The sequence below is a fragment of the Phaethon aethereus genome (assembly GCF_964289735.1).
Source record: "Phaethon aethereus genome assembly, chromosome: 2".
Taxonomy (NCBI): Eukaryota; Metazoa; Chordata; class Aves; order Phaethontiformes; family Phaethontidae; genus Phaethon; species Phaethon aethereus.
The window spans coordinates 25,354,869-25,376,579 of NC_138582.1; the positions used below are offsets into that span (position 1 = coordinate 25,354,869).

Here is a 21,711-nt window from a genome sequence, read left to right on the forward strand (position 1 = left end):
GTACATTGTTTTACCTCTGTCTTTTATTAGGATTACTTTTGGATGCCATTATGTAGTTCATATTTTTGCTTTCGGTTTCAGAGAGCAATGGTTACATCTACCAAGATAACAAAGTGCTATGAAGAACTGAGGTATCAGTTCCAGTGGTATATTTGAATTTTAATCCTAACTTTGATCTTGTAGTTGTATGATTCAGTTCAGTTTAAAAAGGGTGTTATTTTTTGAAATGTAAGACTAGTGTCATTGTGTAAGTAAAACTATGCTTTGGTTATACTTCTTTTTCATTTGGTCATTCAAATATCCTGATTTTACTTTGTGATGCCTCCCACTGCTTCTGTCTGCATCATGGCCTCTGGAGTAGAAAAAAGTTAGATTTGCTCTAGCAACTACATTTCCTTACCGGAAAGGATGCAGATAACTTTTATACTAATCTAGCCATGAAATTAAGGGGCTACAATGTAAATGATATTTTAATGAAGCTATTAGGGAGAATACTAGAAATACTAGCTAGGCAAGGACAGTAACACTGTTCTCTGTAGGTACCTGCTGGCCAGGAAGGCAGTGCCATTGAGTCTTGCATTCTCTCTGTATCTTGGGTGTCAGTAGAGCAGGGACAGAAGTTTTCCTTCAAGCAAAGGTAGACAGAGCTTTAGGATGTAAGAGCTTAATACCCATTTAGACTTTCATAGACTAGAAAATCTTTTGTAATTAATTAGGCATTTCCATTATTTCGGTGGGATGCAAGCATTTAATATCTGGAATATTGTAATCTGTCAGTTTACTTTTAGTTCTTAGTTTGAACACTGCAAGTGAATGGGTCGTTTTTCTTTGTGCTGGTGGTTGGCTTTTGCTGTCACCTGTTCAATCTGTTGCCATTGCAAATGGTGAAGTAGGAAGCAGCAAACATTGTTGTGAGCGTTGTTCCTTTGTGTTTAATGTTTCTTTTGTTAAACACGATCATTCTGCACTTAGGCTGACCAAACACGGTAATCTGGGGGGCGGGGGGGGCGGGGAAGGTGGTGGTGGTGGTGGTGGTGTTTGGTTGGTTGTTTTTTTTTTTCTTTAGTTACCAAAGTCACCTTTGGATATCCCAGTGAGCTGTCAGCCACTGTAGGTTTTTAAACTCACAGTATGCACATTTTTTTTCTAGCAAGATTCTATTCCAGCTGTGACTGACTAGATTAAATTCCCGCTTTCTTTTGTGCTACCTTGTAACCTCTTGAAGTATGGCCTCTTAAATGTAAGTCCTTACATAATCCACATAAAATCAGAGGAAGAGGAGCTGTTGCAGGGAGAGAGAGAGCAACTTGTGAACAATGCACATGGAGTTTCATTTCATCTTTGTGGAACGCACTCTTCCACTGTATTGTCAGGATAGACATGGGGAAAATACTATGTCATCTGAGATTCCATGATTTGCGTGAACACAGGGCAAACAGGGAGGTGGTGGAAAAGATCTTTGAAAGACATGCCCAAATTTTGATCATACAGTTCTGAAACTGTTTGTCTATAACTTTTGGTAGAATACAATGACAAATTCTGGAACTTCTCAGGTAGTTTATTGGAAACTTTCCTGCTCTCTAAGCTGAATAATAATTGTTGAAATTTAAACTCATTAGCACTACTTCTGTTCTTTATAGACTTGAAAAATAGAGTATTTTCTCCCCACTTAAAGTGGCATTTAACTTGTTGGAGACTGTTAAAATGTTTTTCACTATAGTCATCTCCTCCTCAGACTAAGCAATCCTAATTCATTCAATCTTTCCTTGCAGACTGTGTTTTTTAAATATCTAAGCATTGTAGTTGCTCTCTTTTGAACCATCTTCAGTTGATTCACATCTCAAAGTGCAATGCCTAAAACTAAACACAATACTACTGTTGCTGGAGGTCTTAACATATCCTGAATAAAGAACTACTGCATATTTCTTGAATGCCTTCTGTCATTACTACTGTGTGTGGTTATGGCAGAGGTTTCACATTTAATGTCCAGTGAATTTACTACAGCTTATTCTCACAAATATAAGTTACTCATTCCTTGACTCTTTTATTAGTAAATATAATTGCAAATGCAGTTTTTCCACCTCATGTTTCAGTAAACGTTAATATATTTCTGGATGCAATCACTGCTCCATTTTCTCAGAAACTGCAGAAAATACTGTGGGAAGAAGAGAAAATATTTTTATTATTAAAGCAAGCTATATTGTTGGAATTTTCTTGCAGGGAAAGTAAGTTTCTTAGTCTGGGTAACAGAATTGGAACCTTGTAGGCATGATGTCTGTGAATTTTCAGGGTATACTGAATCAGGAGTAAAAGAAACTATGGTGAAAGAAGACTAAATTAATCAAGAGTATTCCCTGGATTCAGTCACGTAATGTGCACTTTCAGGACCATTTCCTTGTTTTGTAACTGATAAGAAACTAGTTGTACAAGTTCAATACTGAAAAAAGAAAGTTGGTCAGGTTCAAGAGTCTTTTCTTATGCTCCAGATCTCTTGGATTCTGTGAAAGGGGGGGATTTAAGTGACAGCCAGGATGTTTCTGTCTGAGAGAGGTACCAACATTCATGAAGACATCTTCTTCTTTTGATTCCTGGACACCTATGTGTCTGGGAAGTATCCTTTAGGCAGCAAGTTGCCTGGCTCTTGAGCAAATATCTGCCACAATGTATAATTTGGTCTGGGAGGCTCTTAAATGTTGGTGAAGTTCCTTGGGGGTTATGGTAGAACCTTGAATTGACTGGTGGTCTGAAGTGGCCCCATTTGTCTGTTATGGTGATTTCCTCACAAAGAGAAGGTGTTGCCTGTCACTATCAAAAGGAAATTTTCTCATGTACAACTATGTTTAAAAATACCTTCTTTTCCAAGTCGGTGTCAGGTAAAAATTGAATTAGAAGGTTAAACCACTATATCAGATACTTCTTTCAGTCTAAAGACAGCTTAAACAGCTTGATACCTATTTCTTTTTTTCTACCTTAAAAAAAAAAAAAAAAAAACCCACAAAACTCCCCCCCATTTAAAAAAAAACCCAAATGTCCATACACATGTGCACCCTTTTTCCTCCTCCTGATTAACTGTGTTTTGCTCATCCAGTGCTGAGATTGAGGGTACTTTTCAGAACAACAATCATTAACTAATTTGTCGCTTATTTAGGTTTTCCTTTTGGTGAGTGAAATTGTTGGAAGTACTGTCCTAAATGGTGTCTGAATGCTGCAGTTCCGTTCAGATGCTTGAAACTCTTGTGTGTGTTTGTAAGGTTTGCTGACTTTCATTGTCTTGATTTCTGGTACTGTTTGGATTTCTTTAGTCGTCATGATTTTTTGGGGTTTGTCCCTGGACACTGTGAAAATGTGGAGATTTGTAATTATTATGGATGTGAACTTTCAACATAACCTTTCAATAAAATGTTAAGTAATTATTCTGTTTTATACCTGTATGGGATTATTTGCAAGTTAGGTATTTTTCTCTGGAAATTCCTGTATATATCATCAAAAAAATTAAAAATATTTAGCTGCCTTGGGTCGTTTAAGCATAAAATCTTGAGTACCCTGAAACTATTTTTCTTTTCAGTGAATGCCTTTGCTTTAAAAATTGTGTAACTTCACTTATCTAAAACACCTTCCCCTCTCACCCCAAAAAAGCCCCAAAGAAACAACAGGAAAAGACACAACAAAGCCAAAGAGCAGTCAAAAAACCTTCATGAAACTTCAGGTATTTCCATGCTTTATTTTTAATTTCTACAGACTTTTGAAGGGCATTTGTTGCCCTTCTTTTAAAGGCTTGCTGTCTAAGTTGAAGGAGGGGAGAACTTTGAGGATCGGATTGCTGGCTGCCTCTTCTGTTGCAACTTCACTGATGTCAGTGAGTTTGTAACCTTGCAAATGAAATGGGAAATTGAGTGTTACGTAAACAAAAAGGAAATAGGAGGACAATGTTCAGTTGAATGGCAGAATTCAAGAAGATTTTGTGCTGAAGAGTTGGGTTCAGGAAATCGAAATAGCCCTACTGAATTGGATGGAAAAACTCAAGCTATTCCATTTTGAAGTAGAAGATGGAAAGTTGGGACAAGATAATAGCTGAAAAACCTACAGGCACAAGTCATGAAGAGTTCCCCAAATCACAGGGAGTTATTTAAATATGTTGGAAGAAAGCCTGGAGAAATATGGATAAGTCTGCTGGACTTGAATGGAGAGGAAGAAGCAATAAGGAAGCAAAAGAAAGCCACTGCAGTTAAACGAAGTTGATTCTTTGCATACAACTCCATCAAGTCATTTACTGAGTTACTAACAGATCTCTTTGGATAGTACAAGTGATGACTTATGAGAGGTCAAGAAACTTTCAAAATCAAAACAAAATAAACCAACCCTGGATAAATTGGTAAATTAACTGGCAGTAGGACAGCATGCTGAGGTGATATTTCTGGGAAAAGGTTGGTGGTAATAAGTATTTTTATTACTCATCTGAAAAAAGGGTTTGATAATGAACAGACATATGCAGATGACATGATCCTTTTAGATGAGTTAGCAGGGGGAACTTCCTCTTTGTCTTGCTAATTGGGTAACAGCCAGTGCAATTAAATTCTGCCTTTTAAATATACCAGTGCAGATTTGTCTTGGGATATGTCAGAACTTTAAAGTCATCATATGTGATGAGATTTAAAAATGAGTTGTATAAATGAGCCAGTTTAAAATCAGTAAAAAACCCCCCGAACTGAATAAACTTGTGGCTTTAGAATGTTGATTTCTTCAAGCTGTTGTCACAGAACAAGTTATCTGTAATACTGTTTTGAAATTTAAAGGAATTTTTTTAAAGGAAATATACAATCATAGAATATCTCTATTTGGAAGGGACCCATACAGATCAGCAAGTCCAACTCCCATTTTTAGTAGAAAGAGTAAGTTCAGAGGTGAATCTTGAGGCACAGTTCTGTTGCGTGATGGTGCTTACAAGGCAAGGGTTGATTCTTTTCAGTAGATATACAATTGCACTTGCTATTGCAAAATGTTTGAGATTGGTATCTTTACATTCTTGACCTATTGTAACACTGTCAAAATGTTATGAACTTACTAGCAGTAATAAATATACAGGTCAATATAAATAGCTTATCTTTCAGTAACCCATTTTGCTGTTAATCATGTGATTATTCTTTCCATTATGTATCTTTTCTCTGTGTTTATTACTTTATTACTTTACATCTTAAGTGCATCATACTTTGCTTTGAACAGCAAAGGTCATCATTCCAGAGGGAAGGTTGTGACAGTGAATGGCTGTTAAACCACTAGTAACAGTTGTGGGTTCGTTGGTTTTTGGTTTGTTGGGTGGTTTTTTTTTTCCCCTGTTCTGGTGTCTTTTTTTTTTTTTAAATGCCCCTAGTGATAATATGTGAGGTGTTTGTCATTTTATCCTAAAATAACTGGAGTGTCATTTTCTTGTATTGTGTACCCGATTTAATCAGTGGTCACTACTAAAGAACTATCGAGGTGAGCACAACAGAATTGCATGTTAAATGTCACACATATTTCCCTTCATTAGGATTTAAAATTCTGTGTCAGTTACTGTTTGTCCACAAGTTCTCTGGACTAAATCTCCACTTATCCCTTCCTGCATCTAGGCCTGTGTTGATAATTCTAGCTGTACTTCGCTGGGAGCTTGTGAGGCCAGGCAGGTGTGTGTTCGGTGTTCTTGTTTTGTTACTAGGTTGGATGAACAGTCATTGCTAACTCTTAGTGAAGAAGGTGCCTTTTTGGTTGAACAGTGATAGGAATCTAAGTCTTTGCTTAATTCTAGAAATGTAAATTTATTGTTAGGAGTAGGTGTTTTTAAATATTCAGTACTATCAGTTTTTCAGATTTTGTGAAAGGAGAAAAGTGTTTCCTTTCTGTTTTGATGGTCTAGCTCTGAGAATAATGTAATTGCTGGGGTTTTCTCCCTTTTTTTCCTTCAGATGGCATTTCCAAACTTTTTTCTTTTGATAATTCATCATTAAAGTCGACTGAAAAATGAGTAACTTTTAATGAACATTTTTTTCCTCTAAATTGGTAACTACTTCTTCAGTATTTTAGCTTAAAGAAAAAATGTGTTTTAGCTAAGATATGGGAGAAGCAGTTACCCATTGGCTGACTAGATCAGTCTGGAGTATTTATTCACTGAACGTATCTTCAGTAAATGCTAAAAAACCACAGCTTCAGAAAAGTGTTAGTGGTAAATTAAGAGGACGAAACTTACTTGACAACTTTTGCATTTTTCTAGTCTTTAATTCAGGGTAAACTGTTCAGATTTTCCTGTGCAAAATTCAAAGCAATGCTCTGTTTTAGTGTGTCTCCTCAAGCCATGTCTCTATTAGAAGTATGTGAGGTATGAGACAGGCAATGAATATGAAGGAGGTAGCACTGGCCATTGGATGCACAGTTCTGATTTGAGTGGTTCCTTCTTGAACTCTGTAGCTCATGTTGCTCTTGTCACTGAGATTAAAGAGCAGCACTTACCCCCTCAAAAAAAGAAAGATACAATTGGATGAATGAGAATTGGTGTGTGACTGAGAAGCCGCTTTTTTATTTCTGAAAAGATAGAGTAAAAATCGGTATTGGCTGCTTCAACAGAAGTAATATTTCACACAAAGATAATTAAGCGTTTGAAACAGCTTGAGTTGCACATTCAGATTCAAGTTAGGGGTTTTATCAAACTTGGGGGATATTGATAATCTTGTTGGATCAGGTATCTGATAAATATCTGATGGAACCAGACCTGTTTGTAATTCTGCACAAAAAGTGTGAGTGCGCTAGATCTTCATGAACTACTGTGTCTGCAGATTGGAAGAGGAGGAAGCTGGTGATTTTTAGGGTGCTTCTAACAATTAAATTTACCCACCCTGAAGCAGATCATAAACTGACTTCCTTGTCTTTAAACACACGAGGTGTTGTTCAGTTGCTTTGTTTTTCATTGTTTACAAGGTTTTGCAAAAAACTTTGTTGTAACAATATTGTAGTTCTGAATTAAGAAAAACAACCAACCAAACAACAAACCCCCCCAAAAAGCTCAACAAAGCAAAACTAATGTAGAAGTTGCTAGCATCTCATCCTTCTTGTCCATGCTGGTGTTTCATTTCTAGACAGCTGTTGAATTGTGTAATTCAATAATTACTGGTGCTTCAATAGCCTTTTTGAGGGCCTTTCAAGAAGGGAGGGAAGTTCTATGACATCTATCACAAAGAAGAGAAAAACGTGTCTTTCAGCTGATTCTTTGTTTCTAAAGCTAATAAAATATTACAGTATCCAATATTTAACCTCCCGAGCCTTACAAGGGATTTTGTACTCTAAAATGTGTTACTGAGTTTAAATGTATTTTGGAATTTATTTTCTCCAGTAGATTGATAAACAAAGTAGTTAAATTGTGGTGCCAAAAACTTTAGAGTCACAAACTGCCTATGAATGTCTTGTATCCTTACCCTCTTTCTAAAAAAGTTTCTAGCAGTAGATTCTAGCAGTGGAGCTTCACAGCATGAAAATTATAAAATTGCCACAATCTAAAAATCTTTGTCTCCTTCGGTAGCATTCATGATATTGGGCAAATAATAACAGTAAAAGTTACTCTTTTGATTTCCTGATATTCCTTACAAGTCACTTATGTGAACTACGCAGTAGAGATAAGTTATTCAAGGAGCCACAACCCATAAGATATAGTACCTCTACCAAATTCCTGTTGATTTTCTAATATGTTCACGGGCTGGGTGAAATACAGGTGTATTACCCTGATTGATGGGAAGAGTGAGCTGCAAGGATTTTCTGATTAGGAAATTCCAAATGCAGTCATGAGGGTCTAATTTTTCTTTTGGTGTTTCCTAATTCATCTGATTACGTTTTCACACCAGTAAAACTTCCCATGAAAGAACCTTCATGACACAAATGTTTTCAGCCTGGACTTCATTTAAAATGCTAGGCCCTTTAAGAATAATAAAAAGAAAACCATGTGTTGACTTGTGCAGTTCTGCTCTCATTTAAGACCTGGTCCTCAGTCCAGTGTTCAGCTTAACTGTAACTGCTGGTTATTGGGCAGGTGCTTCCAGGCAATGGTTATAGTAGAAACTGTGTTAGAGTGTCTAGTGCCCAATTCAGAAGTGGCCACTGAAAGCTGCCCTGGATGATGCATCTTTACCCCCATCCTTTGTCATGAATATGCTGAAATTCGCCTTGGATTCTGGTCTCACTGCAAGGTGTAGGACTTGCCTCGGAGCAGTGTACGAAAGATGATTTTAAGTAGAGTTGGGCTCAAGGTTCAGAGGTGGAAGGGCCAGTTCAGGACAAATTTGGAATGGGATCTCTGTGACAGACAGGAGAAGACAAATACTGATGAAGCTGCCATGGTCCCTCAGCTCTGAGATCTGATGTCTTGCAGCTTAGAGGTTTTGTTTGTTTTGGGTCGTCTTTTTTTTTTTTTTTTTTTAAAGGATAATTGAATGGTTTAAAACTGAAGACCGAGTCATATGATCCAACACCTTGTCTGTATATTTGATATGTTACTTGAGTAAGACTTGCCAGTCTCTCTCTCACATATGTAGGGAAATGCTGAAGGTGATGTAAAAGGTGGGAGAGAAGAATTAGCCATAGCTCTTTGTAGTGTGTCAGAGCCTGCCCCCTCTGTTGAACAATTTCTTCCTAATGTTTCTTGCAGTTGTTACTTCCAGTTCAGCCCATGTAACGAGGTGGATGGTAGCTTATTTTCAGTGCCAGCTGGTGCTGTTGGTTTGGTTTTTCTTTTAAGCAGCAGTTGCCTAACGCTGGCCATATGACCATTGCCATCAGTTCTACTGAGAGAGCTGAACTAATACCAATAGCTGTGGGAAACGTTTAGAGAAAATCATAACTGGAGTGGAAGCAAAAAACTACTGCAGGTAATAGTTTGTGAGAACGCAGGGAGTGGAGAAATACAGGGTAAGACAAAAGCAGCCTGAAAAAACCAAGTCTCTCAGGTTTCCTGTTTCCCTCAGCACCCGTCGAACAGAGTGACTGAAAGAGCTTAGTTTTGTTTTAAAGTAGGACAGAGTTCTTTTAGGATAGAAAAGATGTATTTGACAAGAAATGGAAGCAAAAATGAGGAATAAGTTCCTGTCAGATAAGCGTTTTTATTCCTGGAGATTTGGGACTAGCTTTATAATTCTCCAGTGATTGCTTTGCAAGCTTTTAGGAAGGAAACAGAAGTAGCTGGAAGCTAAATCATAGAGTGTTTTGAAAGCGAGAGGGAGTTTTAACTTTTAGGCAGAGAAATATGCAAGCCAAACCGAGGAAATAGAGGGGGAAGATGGAACTGAAAACCGGCATTTCAGGCTGGTTAAGGGGAGTGCTGAGAGCTGGGGGCAGGGAGAGGTACGTGCTAGCAAGTGCATGGCATAATTAACCAACTGGACTAAACATTTGGAATAAGTAGTTTCTATAGGTTTTCTGTTATGACAAAAAGGCATCTAATTTTTTTTTTCCAGCTAGCACAGCTCATGTCACATACCAAGATTTAAAAAAGCCTACAGGTTTAAGCGTTAAATAAATATATGTGTTTCTGAGGTATTTTCAGCAAACATATAAAGCATAAAAGTGGATTTAGGACCCTAACTCCAGCTCTTGAATATCTCCGTTTGTGACTTTTGTTGCCTGCCATAAAAGAATGATTCATGAGTTCCCTTTTTCTTCTCATTGTCCTTTGTGAATTCTAAAGACTTCTTTGCTGTGGTTCTTAATTGCTGTGTAGTTGGTGAAAATAATTGGCAGAGGCAAATGTTTTTCCTAGAACACTGGAACTGAGTAGAACTCTGAAACTAGGCTTTGCTTACCTGCAGAGAGGCAGGTTAATGTTTATTATCAAATAGGAGGTATACATTTAGACACCACATAAACAGAAGTTACGAGTGTTCTGTTACAACTGTGTGTTTTCAATAGCTACTGCAGAGCTAGCTGTTAAAGGTAGCTAAAGATAAGATTAAAAGTCATCAGTTCAAAGTTCGGAAGAGATCATTACCTCCAAGGACAGAAACAGCTGAATTTGGCCACTACTTTATACCAGAAGCAATTCACTTGTACTGACAATTAATCTTGTATCAGAAGCGAAGCAGGTAAGGCCAGTTACAGGGTAATAGAGTACCATGTTTCATATCTGAGTTCATATACTAGTTTGGCCTGAAAATACAAAGCTGTTGTAGCATACGTCTTTTTAAACAAAATGCCCAGGTCTCGTCTTGTACTTCTTGTATTAGGCAGATAAAGAAATGAGTTTTGTAAATGTTTCAGTATTTGAATTAAAGGAAACTACTCTGTACTGGAATAATTTTTCCTTAAAGTTATAGTAAATGGTTTTTGCATCATTTTGCATGGGTTCTGCTTTTCTTCAGCATATGAGAAGAATTTTTTGAATGAGGGTTTCAACAAGGTAACCTTACTTTCAAGGCCAGTCAGACCTCTTAAGAAGTTATGGATAAAATCTCAGGAAGTTTCCTTTCCCTTCTCCCCATGTTTCAAGCGGAGGCTGAAGCTTCTGGTGCTTTTAACAGTGTGCATAATCTCTCATTTAAATTTTTTCATCTTTTTTTTGCGTACATAATTCTGCCTACGCTTGTAGAAAAATAAATTAAGAACTTCTGTTCCCTTTCACTTTGGAAAATGTGGTTGCGTTGAACCTGCTTTTAGGAAAAAATAATAGCTTATTATTTCTGTCAATAAACCTAGCTCTGAACAGCGTGTTGCTGTTGTGTAAATCTTAATCAATGATACTGAATGCACTTGAGATATTACATACATAACTTCAAAATTTCCAATTATTTTACAGTAGTCTCTCAGAATTGTACCACTTTTTTTCACCCACAAGTGTAAATCTGTAATCAGAGGAAAACCTGGGAAAAATTATAAAGAAAATGACGCAATATGTAATCTTAAGTAGACAAACTTTTTTTAATATAGCATGAATCTTTTTTTCCTAGTTGAAAAATCTGTCTGCATATGGTTCTCAACAGTGTGAAATTTCTGTTATATAGGTAAAATGCTGCCTTTTCAATTTCAATTCTCACTACTAGTAGAGAAGCTATTTGATTATTTTGTTTTTTGTCATCTTTAGTGTTGTCTTAGGTCTTTTAGCATACATTTCTAAACCTTATTAGGAAAAGCAAGTTTTAAAACTACATCTAAAGAATTATGAATGCAAAAGGAAATAGTAGTCCCACCAAATTTCCTAAGCAATACAGTTAGGAGAGGAGGTGGTGAACCTGGTTTTTCAGAGCAAATTTATATATGTCTGTTTAAACAAGCAGTGCCGTCATTTATACTACTAAGAATTTCCAAAATAACAAAATTGTCTATCAAGACTGATAAACAGCACATCACTCACATTTTCTCTATTGCTTAATGAAGTACAGTTTAAATAGAGAAAATTTAATGGGAAGTAGCTACTCTTAGCAGATAGATTTATTTCCTGAATCTCTGAGTGGAAATCCTAACTTAATTAAAATTTGTCTTCCAGATTCTTAGCCTGATAAGAAAGGTGGATAAAGCAGTTTATTTACTTGGCTTCAGTGCTGTGCTGATGTGTTTTGTTTAAACTTGCTATTGTTGTTTGATTTTTATATAGGCTATTTTTATGATTCCTACAAATCCCCCTCCAACCTTCCGGAAGCCAGAGCTCTGGTCCGATGAATTCACAGATTTTGTGAAGAAATGCTTAGTGAAAAATCCTGAACAAAGAGCTACAGCAACACAGCTGCTACAGGTCAGTATTTAACTTACTGAGGAAATGCAAGTTTTATGGATTTTTTTTCCTCTAGTCTCAAACCAGAACTGTTGTGAAAATTTCTAAGGGCAAATCCCATTTTAACTATTACCATGCCGTATTTATTTGCCATGTTGTGGTCTTTTCTCTGTCAGCTCCTGTATCTCTACCCCCATTTTATTTTTCCTTTGCTGCTTCTAAAAATTAATTGCTCTTTCTATAGTTTAGGGCTGGTTCTTGCTGTTTAAAATTGGATCCTTGCTTTGTGGTTAGAGGCCCTCAGTAGATCTCAGGATTTAGGCAAGTGTTAAGTAAAGGAATTGAGCCCTGGTTACCCCTCATTGTGGACCACCCATGGAGTATACTCAATCTTTCCTTCTGGTCATGTCAAATGAAGCAGGCGAGTTGCTCTGTGTCCTAGAAAGGTCTGATGCAGATGGACAGTATAACAAGTTTGTTCTTGGGCTGAATTATACCCAGTGGGCACTTTTTAAATCTGAGCCACAGTTGGCGTTGTGGACCTATGGAGCCAGGGCAAGGTGTGCCAGGCCTCTGCCTGCTCAATGACCTGAGCTTGTAGTAGCTGCAGAAATTTAACAGTTGTATCTGCCCCATGTTTGTGTTATCCACTGCCTTCAGGGCTGTCATAAGCCTACAAGTAACTAAGGAAAAACAAAGAACAAAGGTAGTGAAGGTGTGGGGGGGAGATTTCTAGAAAAATTATAGTAGTTTCCATGATGATTGAAATGGAATCTAAAATTTCCTGTAAATAAGCTTGCTTTGGTAACAGGACAGAATTGAAAAATTTTGCTAGGTTCTTTGCTCCTTTTGCTTTCCTGATTCCGAATTCATAAAACTTTTGGGTAATTTTGTGTTCTTTCATGCTTTTCACTGCTATTGGTAAATATTATTCTTAATCTTCTTTATTCATCAGTCTACATAAGAATCTGATCTTCTGAAATTTCATCTGTAAGACACTCATGCTAGATTTATTCTGTCTCTGGCTAGCAATAACCTCTTTTAAAATTTAAATTCCAGTGAACTCCACTACAAGGAGCACATAAAAATTTTGCAAAATAGTTTCTAAATAGATCATCAAATTCATAAGTCATGTTATGAATATTTTATTTTCCACACTGTGAGAACCACAAAGTATAGACTGCAAGGAGTGTAAAAATTGAAAGTTATGTATTTTCATATAATGTATGAATCAGTACTTGAGACCTTTAAAGGTTTGAAGTTTGTATGGTTAGCTGAATACCAGCAGCTGAATAGAAGAGACTTACATTAATGTGTGCAAGTAAGGGAGTGGGGGGACGCTTCAGTGTTCCTCTTTCTATGTGCTTGCTGGCCAGAAACCTGAATGCTGTGTCCAGCACAAGTACGTGTTGCCTTTTTCTCCCAGCTGGTATTTGGAGCATGTGTGATGGAGCTGGAGGTGCAGTGGGTGTGTGTGAATGGGAATGAAAGTACTGTTTGTGGGGAAAGATGGTGGAGGAAAAAGGAGAGTAATTGAATTAATACATCAAGGGAGAAGATAAATAATAGGTGTAGGGCACTAGTCATCAATTCTTTTCTTTGTGGAACAATTTTTTGATATTTAATAATACATTTCTGAGGGGCTTAGAATTACATTTTTGCCTAAACTGTGTTCAGATATAATCATGCAAAAATCAGAATTTTTTAACAGCAGGTACTTACTAGACAGCAAAATGAATGTAAAAGGTATCACACACGTTGTCTTAAAGGAAGAAATTATTTTTAAATGGCCTTGAATTAAAAATTAAGCTTCCTGCTAACAGTAACTTTTTTTTTTTGCTTGTTCCACATTTCAGCATCCATAGATCAAGAAATGTTTTATGATACATAAAGTAAAGGTTTGTTGAGTAGGCAGCCATAGTTGCTCTGCTTGCAGCCACTAATTTATGCTGTCAGTTTGTTAAGATTAATTAAATTCTGTAACTGAATATCTGAAAAAGTTTGTTTTTCTATGTCAGACAATCACCAGTCTATTTACTACTTACTGCATGTTTCCTTTGGACAATTACATCCTTAACTATAAAACAGTTGTTATATGATTACATTTTCCGAGGCTTGCTGTTATTAAAAATAGTTAAAGTAAAATCTTAGTTATGAGGCAGCTAAAAGATATTGTAGCTTGTGTTAGTGTAGATTTTAATTATTGTGTAATGTAAAATACATTATCACTGAAATCTGTGGTGTTGAATAACACTTGTAATTACATCTGAAGTGTAACTATTGTAATGATGTTATGTAACTTAATGATTTATTTTTTTCCTAGCATACATTTATTAAGAATGCCAAGCCAGTTTCAATTTTAAGGGACCTGATCACTGAAGCTATGGAGATAAAGGCAAAGCGACATGAGGAACAGCAGAGAGAACTAGAAGAGGAGGAAGAAAATTCGGTATGTACCTTTTTTTTTTCCTCTAACTATTGATGCTTTATAGAGAAGTCGCTGTTTTTCCCCTGCTTCCTGTAGTTGTGTTCACATACTTTTCTCTACCAGGTTTCTACCTGTTTTTTTAGCCTATGAGGGCCAAGTATTCCACTCTTATTTATGATAAGTAATTCTGCTGTGAGTAATGCTGTATGAACCAGCTTTCAGCACTATTCCATGAGATGTCCTAGTAAAATGTTTTTCTAGGAGATGGGCAAAGAAACCATGTCAACTTCAGCTGTTTAGACTAACATAAAAACCCCCAAAACAGCAAAATATTAAGGTTCCACTTTCACATATGGGTTCTAGGCAAGTGGTTTAATTTTCAGTTCAGGGCACTTAGTGCTGCCTTTTTTTTTTTTTTTGTGAAGTCTAACACAGAATAGTTATGAAGCACAGTAAGTAGTGATTACAATATGGATTGAATCAAATTGTGCCTATAAAGTGAAAATGGTGACAGCATCTCATTCTTCAGATGACACCAGCATATGTTTGAGGAGAGAAGGTCATGTGATAAATAGGTTGCATTTAGAATTTTTTGGCAATGTTAGGAGTAACTCAGTGTTCCTGGCCTTATTACTCTCCCTACATGATTTATTTTAGGGCAGTCTTGTGCAATGCAGCAGTATGTGCTTCAAAGTGTATTGCCACACATACAATGAGAGCCAAGGTCATTCAGGAATAACACACAGAGAAGATGGAGACTTTAGAGATGGAATGTTTAGTAGAACTCTTACAGCCTTGAGCAAACAGAGAAGAGCAGTGCAGTAATGCAGTCTGCCCTATCCCAAATTGTAGAATCCTTGTTATGTGTTACAGAGTGTTAGGTAATAATCTATATACAGGAATACTTCTCAAGCAGATTCTGTGGAGTGTTTTGTATCCCAACAGACAGTATGGCCTCTTGTTTGCTGGACGTTTTTCTCTTCAAAGAGTATGTTCTAAGAGTATTGATAGCTTGTGTTTATAAAGATTGTTTACTCTGGGTTGTATTTGCTTAGTCAGTAATAAAACAGTCAGGGAAGGTTGGGATTACTTTTTTTACATTAGGAAATGTTGCTGCATGGAGATGTGTGACTTGACATGTAGAACTGATGTTTGTGACTTCATGTATTGGATAGTTGATCTCTGAAGAGACTGATTTATTACCAACATAAAAACATAACGTCTTCACTAGCATGCTTTCCTCCTTACTACTACCTGCTCAACTGTAGACCTCAAACACTTGGGTGTTGTTGATGTCTTCTGCATTAACCCAAAATTAGGTATGACATCTAATTAGTCTGAGATTCAGATGGGGAATCAGATTGCCAGGTAGGGACAAAACAATCCATGCCAGCTTAGTATGTGGGGTACACCTTCCATCTCCCACTGCTGGGTGGAAGGGTGTAACACAAGTTTGGTCCACCTTGACTGAAGAAGCATTTAACAACTTATTATGCTTCTTGCATGGGTACAAAAGTCAGAATGTAACACGCTTCCCCTTGCTGCCCTTGGGTTGTTCATGGTTTACTATAAGGGAACCTCAAATCCAGGACTGGGGCAAGAATTTGTGTTACCATTGCAGTAGATGGGAGGTTTGCTATGGACTTCTGTGGTGCAGTCAGGGAACAGGTTATGAGTCAAAAAGATGGCAAGACTTTGCTTGTCACTAAGTGTAAAAGATAGGTGCCTCAAATCTGAAAATAACAGAAGTATCTTTGGTTAGCAGGGCTGAGAGAGCAGAATCATAGAATAGTTGAGGTTGGAAGAAACCTCTGGAGGCCATCTGGTCTCACCCTGCTACTCAAGCAGGGCCACCTAGAGCTGGTTGGCTAGGACTGTGTCCAGACAGCTTTTGTGTATCTCCAAGGAGAGAAACTCCACAACCTCCCTGGGCAGCCTGTGCTGATGCTCAGTCACCTCACAGTAAAGAAAGTGTTTCCGATGTTCAGAGGGAACCTCCTGTGTTTCACTGTGTGCCCATTGTGTCCTGTTGCTGGGTACCTCTGAAAAGAGCCTGGCTCCACCCTCTTTGCATCTTTCCTTCAGATATTTGTACACATTGATGAGGTCTCCCATGAGCCTTCTCTTCTCCAGGCTGAACAGTCCCAACTCTCTCAGCCTCTCCTCACAGGAGAGATGCTCCAGTCCCTTAGTCATCTTCATGGTTTTTTGCTGGACTCTCTCCAGTATGTCCATGTCTCTTTTTTTTTTTTTTTACTGGGGAGTCCAAAAGTGGACCCAGTACTCCAGGTGTGGCCTTGCCAGTGGTGAGTAGAGGGGAAGGATCACTTCCCTCCACGGGCTGGCAACACTCCTCCTACTGCAGCCTGGGATACCATTAGCCACCTTTGCTGCAAGGTTGCATTACCCTTAAAAATAAGTGCAGTTGTAGTCTATGGAAATGTTAAGTCTGTAACTTTTTACTTACACTAACAGAGTTTTAGGGGCTGTAATCATATACCAGAGCATGAGCATCAACAAACCCAGAATCAGAAGTCAGCCTCCACTTGAAAGAAATTACTCTTAAATATAAGGCAGACGGTCAGAGTGGATGATGGAGGGGCACAGGCAGAGGAGATAAAAGATTAGTCAGCCTGGGAAGCTCTGGTATTAGCATACCTTGCTGAATTTTTTTTTTCCAGGATCATGATGTAGAGAATTTTTAAAGGACGATAATGACAGTCTTGCAGAGAGCTAGAGGCAGCCCTGCCAGTAGTTGCAGGGGACCTGAGAAAAAAAATAAAGAAGTTTGAAAACCTAACAGGTGAGTAATGGAAAAGGTCAATTTGAGGTGGAGCTGACTTTTCAGTACAGAATGAAATGATAGATAGAAAGGGGGCTTGTGAATGAGACTAGTCAGCTCAGAAGAGAAAAGTAGTAGAAAAAATGAAAAGTAGAGTATGATTTCAGCATAATGAAAGACAGAAGGGGAGAAGTTGGAAAATGAACCTTTGTAGTTGTATTTACCCAGAGTGGAAGGATCACTACATGAGACTTCAAGATAACAAACAGGCAAGAAGGATGAGGGAAGTCTGGATGAAAACTTTAGCAACATGGACATTTTGAAAAGAAGGGTATGTTTGTTAGGGCAAGCCCTATGTATTGATGTACTTCTAAAAGACTTCATAATTATTTAAATAAAAGGATAAAATACACTGAACATGCACATTATGCTGTATAGTATCCTTGCAGTTAATTATTGAAGTTCTTTTAGAAGTTGTTTTATCATCCTTAGTAATTTGATGTCTTGTACTCCTTTTTAGTTTCCTATGGTGATGCTGACTTACAGGCTATAGTTGATTAACTAAAATTAATGGATAATACCAGATGATGTTTGCAGGAGATGTTGAGAGAGATGGATCATTGATACTGAATGCATAATATATTGCATTTGGACATAATTACATAAGCCCTTGCAGTTGCATTTTTGAGCTAAGTAGTTTGCTTCCTCAGCAAGATAAGCTGGCTGCCTCCGTGGCTCTATTTTAACGCAAAGTAAACTTTGTGAAGAGTGGACTTAAAGTGATACTGCAGGTAGACTGAACACAAAGCACGAAATAGATTAATGCAAACTATCCATTAATATGTTAGAGTATAAAAAGACAAGCTTAAGAGTTCAAATGGGAGGTTACTGCATATTGCTAAGGGGTGGTAACTGCTTGGACTACACATTCTAACTCTGCTTAACAGATTATTGTAACTGTTTTTCTTTGGCGAAAACACAGAAAGGTTAATCCTTACAAGCTTATGTCTGTTTTGTTTGCTGTGAGAGGGGTCCAGTAGTAGACTAGTTTATACAAATAATCTGTAGTCAGATTCATTGTGGGCTAAAGTAAAGCTGTCTTAGATTTGCTACAGACCTATGTGTGTGTTTGAAGCAACAGTAATTCAGAGGATGTGTTTGTAATACCACGGTAAGGCAATTGAGAGTTTAACTGTAGTTCTCCACCAAAGGCCAGCTTTGCTAATGGCAGAGAAAATGGATATTTTATAAAAGTAGTTTGTGTCATTCTTGTAAACTTCAGTACAGGGAAGCAATAGATCTCTTTTTGCTTAGACATAGTTTCAAATGAGAGAAAGACCATGTGCAAAGGTTAAGAAGAAGATACGCTACTTGAAGTGGAGCAAATGAAAGGGAAGTACTAGTTGCTGCTGGTAAAGTGGGGAGTGGCATTTGTCGGTGTGATAATTTAATACTTTGTTTATCCTGATCATGGATAGATGAATTTCATTACTCCTGGAGATTATTCTGGAGAGGTTTTGTGCCTTTTTTTTGTTTAGCTCCATTGGATTTATCGAAGGAAGAGTATAAGCCACCATGTATTTACTACTGCAAAAGTATCTTGTAATGGACAAGAGCATGTCCAGGTATTTTTGCTGTAAGGTTTATATTGAATAGCTAAGCTTTTGAAAAAGTTTGCCATTATAAAAAGCTTAAGTAAAAAGGTATTTTTGTTCCTATTTTTAAAAAGATTTTTGTTTATGTTCTTTTATGCTGCTGAGATGTTTTAATTCCTAATGTTTTCATATGTTTTATGATTCTTAAAACTAATCTGTGATGAGGTATGTTATTAGGATGAAATTTTTACTTTTGTTAAAACTGTTAATGTGCTATTTGGTAATAAGTATGACTTTCGCAATCACTAAATATATATCTTTAATAATTTTGTATTGCTTGGTAAGCCTCAAGTGAAAAAACTTTGGAAATACTTAGCTTTAATAGAAAAAGTGAGGGTACAGGTGAGTGAAATGAAAAATACTGATGGTGAGGTGAGGAGGAGGGATTTCCTTGCTGACAAATAGAGTTTGTCAAAAGTCCATGTTTGGTAGTGACCTATGAATAGCTTTCGTGTTGTCACAATGCAGAACTAATCTTGTTCTGAACTGGTTTTAATAATTGTTTCATTGTAATACAGACTTCCTATGTCTTGCAACTGAATTTCAATGCAGTACATCATTGTAAGAAATTCCAGATTCATTTGAGAGATGACACCAGCATCTTGTGCAGTTGCACTTACTAAAGATTCTAATCAGTTGAAAGCACAAAACCAGCCAAGCTAGAAAACAGCAGGACAAACTGTTACAATTTTTTATTTAATCAGACAATTTTTCTGCACAGTATTTCCTGAATTTGTGTTACTCATGTACTGCATGCCAGAAGGATCCTGAGCAACATGTAGGTGTGATTGAGGCCTGAATTAAGTGAAATTCTGGACAGCACAGATTTTAGTTTTTAAAGCATACTAGGCAGAGATTGATCAACGGACCCACAAGTTATTAAAGGAAACCAGGACGAAAAACAGAAGAATAAAATGAAAGCTTTGGAACATTTTTGTTTGTCATGTAAAAAAATCCTTAACAAACAACAAACTCCCCAAAAGCGCCCACTTCAATTTGAAGTAATGCTTAATTTCAAAATAAGCTCAAAGATTGTATTTTTCATTTAATTTGGGACTTGTTTTGGGAACTGCCAGAAAAACAATAAACCAATTCTTTTTCACACTTCTGATAGTTTATTCTTTCCCTTATGGAAAGGAAAACAGGTAATATGAGTGCCAGCTTGGTGTACTGTAGTGGATGAAGTTAGCAGTCTAGAATTCAAGTATAAAAATAATAACCATTGCACATTCCACCTTCTTATGTACCAGTTTCCACAGAACCCTGAAGAAATACAGGACTGCTTGTGTGTAGCTTGCATGACTGCATGAACATACAGTTCAAGTGATAATGCAGGTTTTGATAGGGCAACATGCAATGAGAAGTGGATTTTTCCCAGTGGTATTACTGTGAAATCCTCAAAGTGCAAATGCAGACTCAAACCAGGAGAAATGCATATTTAGTAACATCTACAAGCAAGAGCAAATATTGATGTTAGTGTTAAGTAGAGTCTGTCAGTGTTAAAGGTCTCTCATAGGTAGTGAATTGAGTCCATATACTATTGAAAAAGAATGGTTTCAGTTAACCTGTTGGGGCTTGAATTTATTTGTCTTAAACCTGCAAGAATTTCCTATGTAAAGCGTGAGCAGTTGTGCTCATTACTCACTGGTATGTATTTTGGGACCCATCAAGAAGGAAGGTGTAAATTGTTCTAACTATGATGTTCCTTTTAACCCAAACAGTTACACTTGAATAAGTTTTTATATCTTTAATTCTCTTTTAAAGCCATATATGTGTTGTAATGGGCACTCAGGTTATAAGTGACTTACGTAACTGAAAGTAGAATGGAGTGGGCAGATTTGGAGAATTAATCAGATGTAAAGATTTCACAACTATGCGCTTCATTTTCAGGATTGATTCAGGTTGTTTTCCTCCAGGTGAGGAAGACTCACATCCCTAAAACTGATTCATACTTTTCATTTTTACCACTTTCTGTGAACATTTTATAGTATGGGAAATTGTCAGTTGTAAATATTTTTTGCTGTTCAAACCTTCGAATTATACAGCTGTAAGTAAATGGCCAAGTTGAATACAGTCTTCATGTCTGTATCCTTCCAGAGAGATATAATATCATTACAAATAGTGCACTTTGAATTGATTTTATGCCTGTTACGAGAGCTGCTTGTGTGATGAGAATGCCTTCTGACAAACTGACATGTTTTGATAGGTGCTGAGGTAATTGTACAGGTTTTTTTAATTAAGCAAAAATTGCAAGTGGTATATTCTACAGAAGGTTAATCCCAATATCAAAGTTTAAATGTTAGTTTAGGCATTACCAAACATGACCAATCTCTTCTCTTGTGCATTTTTTGAAGTGTGATGTGAATTGGATGCTGAGGGTGGGCAGCTGTATTAAGGGAATGTAAAATAACTTGTTGCCTGGCAGCTTGCAGGAAACATCTAGATATTTATTTCTGTGGATCTTTAAAGGAATGAGCTAACAAGCATCTCTTCCTGTAAGTTTTCTTTTACTTTTTAATGTCTGTTATGTGAGGAATGCTTAATTATTTTAGGATATTCAAACAAGCAATTATTACTTCAGTACGCCATTTTTGGTTTTAGAATCATAGAATCTTAGGGTTGAAAGGGACCTTTTAAGGTCGTCTAGTCCAACCCCTATGCAATGAGCAGGGACATCTTTTCTTAGATACTTAGCCGTTGACAACTATGAACAACTTAGCCAACCATCAATAATCAATTATTCCTATATGTAGGCTTATTTATTCATTCATACAAAAGTTTCTTTGGTTAATCATATATTAATTATGAGAAGTTGGCATCTGTCTTTTGAGACCTTAAGAAATAACTGCTATAATTATTCCTTTATATTTTTACAATACTTATATAGTTATTTTAAAGGAACTAGTGAGTCATTTGAGTTAGTCTGTATTTTCAATCTGATACAGTAGGCTGTATTTTTCTGAAGGTTTTTATATTTACTTTCATGCATCTTTCTTGTTTGTATGTATATGATATATCTATGTATCTGTGTGTGGATATATGTAACTTTGCATGACAGTGTTAAAACTTTCTGTTTTCATGGCATTTTTCCTTGAAGCCAAAGAACAGTTGACATGCGTGCTAATTAAATTTG

The 21,711-nt window shown here is 36.9% G+C and overlaps 1 protein-coding gene across 1 annotated transcript in view; it reads left to right on the forward strand.

The window, feature by feature from the left end:
- The window catches only part of STK3 (serine/threonine kinase 3), a gene marked incomplete at its 5' end in the record, with an annotated part of 138,508 nt that overhangs the window by 58,557 nt on the left and 58,240 nt on the right, over positions 1 to 21,711 (forward strand). The window contains 2 exons of the mRNA XM_082014798.1: positions 11,597 to 11,734; positions 14,037 to 14,162. Of these exons, the coding sequence (XP_081870924.1) occupies positions 11,597 to 11,734; positions 14,037 to 14,162 (264 nt within the window). The remainder of the gene's footprint in view (positions 1 to 11,596; positions 11,735 to 14,036; positions 14,163 to 21,711) is intronic.